At 45.1% G+C, this 4064-nt stretch overlaps 1 protein-coding gene across 1 annotated transcript; it reads right to left on the bottom strand.

Annotated features, from left to right (window-relative positions):
* Window positions 1–275: 275 nt before the first annotated feature.
* Window positions 276–3093, bottom strand: LOC147896104 (ACT domain-containing protein ACR9-like). Its single transcript, XM_087383103.1, has 6 exons — window positions 2641–3093; window positions 2326–2547; window positions 2086–2191; window positions 1613–1958; window positions 1238–1522; window positions 276–1123 (listed from the first exon to the last, which is right to left on the bottom strand). The coding sequence occupies exons 1-6, from the start codon at window positions 2858–2860 to the stop codon at window positions 980–982; spliced, it is 1323 nt and encodes a 440-aa protein (XP_087239229.1). The 5' UTR covers window positions 2861–3093; the 3' UTR covers window positions 276–979.
* Between the last annotated feature and the right edge of the window lie 971 nt (window positions 3094–4064).

Raw genomic sequence — 4064 nt, 5'->3', positions numbered from 1 at the left:
CAAATTTTAGCTTATGCTTGGGTAACGAGGATGACTGTGACTTATGCTTGGGTAATGAGGAGATCATTAGCAAATATTAATTTAATAGTCTTTCGGTCGGGGAAGAAATAGAAGTACTTCGTACAATTTAGTTTTGTTCCTATGACATCTCTCTCTCTCTCTCTCTCTCTCATCTGTTGGTATGATAAGCAAGAACAAGAATGAATTGGCCAGTGTAATGAGGATATATTCTTTGCTAAATCTCGAAAGCTGAATCCCCAGTTTTCTTTCTTTGCGTGGTAGATGGAAATTGACCTTGAGTTTTTACCCCTTCGGAGTAAAAGTAGAAGAACAAGCCAAAGCAGATAATGGAAGGTCTGTACACCCTTTTAGAGAAGGTGATGATGATGGAAATTGACCATGAATTTTTACCCCTTCGGAGTAAAAATAGAAGTACAAGCCCAAGCAGATGATTGAATGTGTCTACACCCTTTCAGAGAAGGTGATTATTATGATGATAAGAACGAGCCAGTCCTTTACAGGACAGAATATCAGTTGCAGGAGGATCCCAATGATTTTTGGGTGTGAGGCAGACTTTTCAGATAACTTCCACGAGTCAGATCAGAGTCGTAATGGAGTTTGGGCTGGTTTGTCGAAAACCTCCAATAATTGAGACAGAAGGTGACGTTGAAAAACAACTTTTCCATGGCTGCTTCTGTTTTCAGAGGTGCTATTGATTAGACATAGATCAGCGTACTGCTGAGGAGCATCAGGCTTCTCATCGCTGCTTCTGGGTACTGAGTCTCCCAATTCGTTACCGAAAGTTGTTCAACCCGTCAAAACGTCTCACTCTTTCTGCAATGTGGTTCCCAATACGGTACTTATGAGTTGACTCTCTAGCCAGGTTTTCTCTACTAATAAGAATATGTCAACTCCCCAGTGTCTCCCATTGCTGCTTCTGTGTAACTAGTTGAAATGTACGCTAGTTGCAGTAAGCTGTTCAACCCATCAAAATGTTTCTCACTCTTTCTTCAATGTGGCTCCTAGTACGGATGCTTGTAAGTGTGGATCCAGGTTGCTCTGCAAGTAAGAACCTGTGGACTTCCCACTGTCTGTCACCACGAGGAAGCTTTCCAATGTCAGCCTGCAGAGAAATAGGATGTTAAAACCAATTAGGACCTCGGAAGTAACAGTAGAGTAATGGTGAAACATACAAAACTGGCCTTCAAGCAAAAGACTCCATTAGTATCCTTGTTACCTTGAAAATGCAGATTTCCAGCATTTTCAACACCAATGTCACATCATACAAAACGCGAGGGCGACCTCTTCCATTTATCTCAACAGGTGTCGCAACCAATAGTTCTGTCTCAGGACCTCTATTAACAACGAGCACCCTAACCGGATTGCCCATATCCAATTCGAGGCGAGAAAGCAATTCCTTTTGTTTTTGTGGGTCGTAAATCTTACTCCCGTCTGCTTGTAAGATGAAAAGATCAAGATCTCCACTTCCCTTGGGTGCTGTAGAGAGACGTCCGTAGGCAACCTGTAAGGCAGACAGAAACTTAGGCTTTTAAAAAACCAAAAGAGATGTGGCACATTTTCTAGTTTTCTGAGCTTCCTACACAATTCTTACCTGAATATTGAGCTCCTTCAGAATCCTCGTGCAATCGTACAATATGCTCGTCCTATCCCGAAAAGCAATCTGAAGGAGAGAGTGTCCAGGACTTAAGGAATTGTCTATGTTTGCGGACAACTTTGCAGTAGTGGACTGAGGGACGCCGACTGCAGAGTCCGGTTCAATTGGTCTTTCATTGAACAAATCGTCAGCAACGCTCGGAGGTAAACTAGAAGCCAGTCCGCCATCAAGCCCAATAAATTCAGGACTTGCTGGTTGAAGCTCACAGAAGAAACAAGAATCTCGTAAAACGCCTCTTATACGATGGCATACTTCCTCCTGCCTCTTCTTTTGCAAGGCGTTCCTGAGAAACGATGGGCATGCTGTCAATATCATCTCCGAATTTGTTGCAAAAGGTATTTCGTGACAACAGGCAAGAGAGATATATTTAACAAAGGATATTATGCTCAGAATTTGCCAATAGTGATTACCTGACATCGGTTATATAAAATAGAGAGATGGATCTGCCATCGGGAGTCGTCGATACATTGATTGCATGAACATCAAGCTCAAGCTCCCAGAGGGTCTGCGTTATATCTGCACTTGGAGAGACAAGTCGACGAAAAGCGTTAGTGAAGCAGACTACACCAAACAAGCAAGCAGCGAGTTGGTTACCCTCCAGAAAAGTGATAACAGCAACAGTGCAATATCATGTTTCAACTCGGGCATACCATTCAACAAGCCGCTTCGATCTGCCGAGCAAGTTTGCAATAGATACAGCTCCTTCTTTTGATTGGGATGGGGAATGAGTGGCAGCAACAGCGAAGCTTGAGGCGAGGGACAAGCAGAGACGAGGCGTTTCTTCATCAAGGCCCACTGGATAGGGCGTGAGGAAGCCAATCTGGGCCTCACCCAGAAGAGCACAAAGCACCACCGCCCATCTGTAGAGATGTCTGCGAATCGAGTGGAGGAGGAGATCAGGCCACGATTCCTCCTAAAAAACAAAGCAATCCGAGCGAGAAATTGGCGCGACAGAGACATTATACCTGCGCGAACCAAGTCGAGACCGAATTCAAAGACGATGCGAGCGAGCTCGCAGCCGAGTCCAAGCTGATCCGTGCAGTTGATAGAGATGACAGCAGGGTCACCACGCTTCTTACCGAGGCGGATGGAGACAGTCTCGTCGGTGAGGGCGCCGAGGTCGGCCACTCTACTGCCGTGAGGAGAATCCGAGAGCTTGGGATGCAAGATACTGTGGAGGATCATCTGGGAGAGATGGGTAAGGAAGCAGGGGAGGGAAGTTGGAGAAGCAGAAGCAACTGGTAGTATTTCTCTGTGATATTCTGAGTGTAGAAGCAAGCTATTTGTAATCCTATGTAATATGGACAGACTCTCGAGAAAGGATTGTGGAGAAACAAGCGCTCTGTATTCCTGCTTCTCTGATATATATTCTTAGTGTTGAGACTCTAAAAGGAACAAAGCTATGGCAGAGAAAGCAGAGGTGTTTGATAAACGATGCACAAGAAGTGCCTTTTTAAAATTGAACTATACCATCAATGTATCAACCACGTATCTTCCGCCTTGCTGACGTGCCCTTCCTTACACCTGTCCCTCCCTTACTCGCCCTCCCCGAATATTCCCCGCATCTCCCTCCACGTGGCCACCCACCCTCTCACCTTCCCACACGTCACCCCCCTGTTGGAACTTGGGAGTTTACTAACGACGTTACGACATCTCCCAACACACTTCACATGTCGGAGTTTACTCACGAAGTTAGATTGCGTAATTTAAGGCTATGGCACACAAGGCCCCAACAAATCTCGTCAAAGTCAAGAGAGAAGCGTGTGTGGTGAAAGTGTACGGGGATTGGAATTGAACTCAGCAAATCTCGACTAAGGTGAGGGTGGTGAAAGTGTAGGCGGGATTGGAATTGAACGTAGCAGCACAATAAGGCCAGTAGGAGCACCCCCCGAAAAAAAAAACCACGATTTGAAATTTCCCGAGAAAATTGTTTTTCCTTTTGAAGTTACCAAGATTACCCCTAAGGGGCAAGCCAAATAACACATCCAGCAGCTACCTGTCTTTAAATCCCTCACAAATCTCTCTCAAAACAAGGAATGGACACAAACATCTCTACAACCATGAACATGTCCCACCCAAGGCTATGCCCACCCCCCTTGTGTGTGCAAGGGTTGCCATTTTTCTTGCTTCTCCTCTTCATCCTCCGCAAACTATCTATAAGTCACCATCCCTACACTCGGTTCCTTACTCAACTCTCCCTTTTGCCTTTTTGCCCCTCTCTTTACAGCTGTAATCCATGAAAAATCCAATTCCCTTCTTTCTTTCCATCCATCAATACCCCAACTTTCCTTCTTTCTTGCCAAGTGTCCAATTAAACCCCTCTTGTTTACGCGCCTTGGCACACCTTTGACCTTAATCTTCATGCTATTCCTCATTTACGTTTTCTCTC

The sequence above is a fragment of the Dipteris shenzhenensis genome, chromosome 12 (assembly GCF_047967505.1).
Source record: "Dipteris shenzhenensis isolate YYH24624 ecotype China chromosome 12, Dip_SZ_1.0, whole genome shotgun sequence".
NCBI lineage: Eukaryota > Viridiplantae > Streptophyta > Polypodiopsida > Gleicheniales > Dipteridaceae > Dipteris > Dipteris shenzhenensis.
The sequence above is the reverse complement of the archived record's forward strand: the minus strand, read 5'-3'. Positions and strand labels throughout refer to the sequence as shown.

What these genes read in the sequence shown, in the direction of transcription:
- LOC147896104 (XM_087383103.1), bottom strand. Translation starts at nt 2,860, where the DNA reads ATGATCCTCCACAGTATCTTGCATCCCAAGCTCTCGGATTCTCCTCAC. An exon ending in TCTCGACTTGGTTCGCGCAG is followed by an intron (nt 2,548 to 2,640) that starts GTATAATGTCTC and finishes CTCGATTCGCAG; the next exon opens with ACATCTCTACAGATGGGCGG. An exon ending in TTTTATATAACCGATGTCAG is followed by an intron (nt 1,959 to 2,085) that starts GTAATCACTATT and finishes ATCGTTTCTCAG; the next exon opens with GAACGCCTTGCAAAAGAAGA.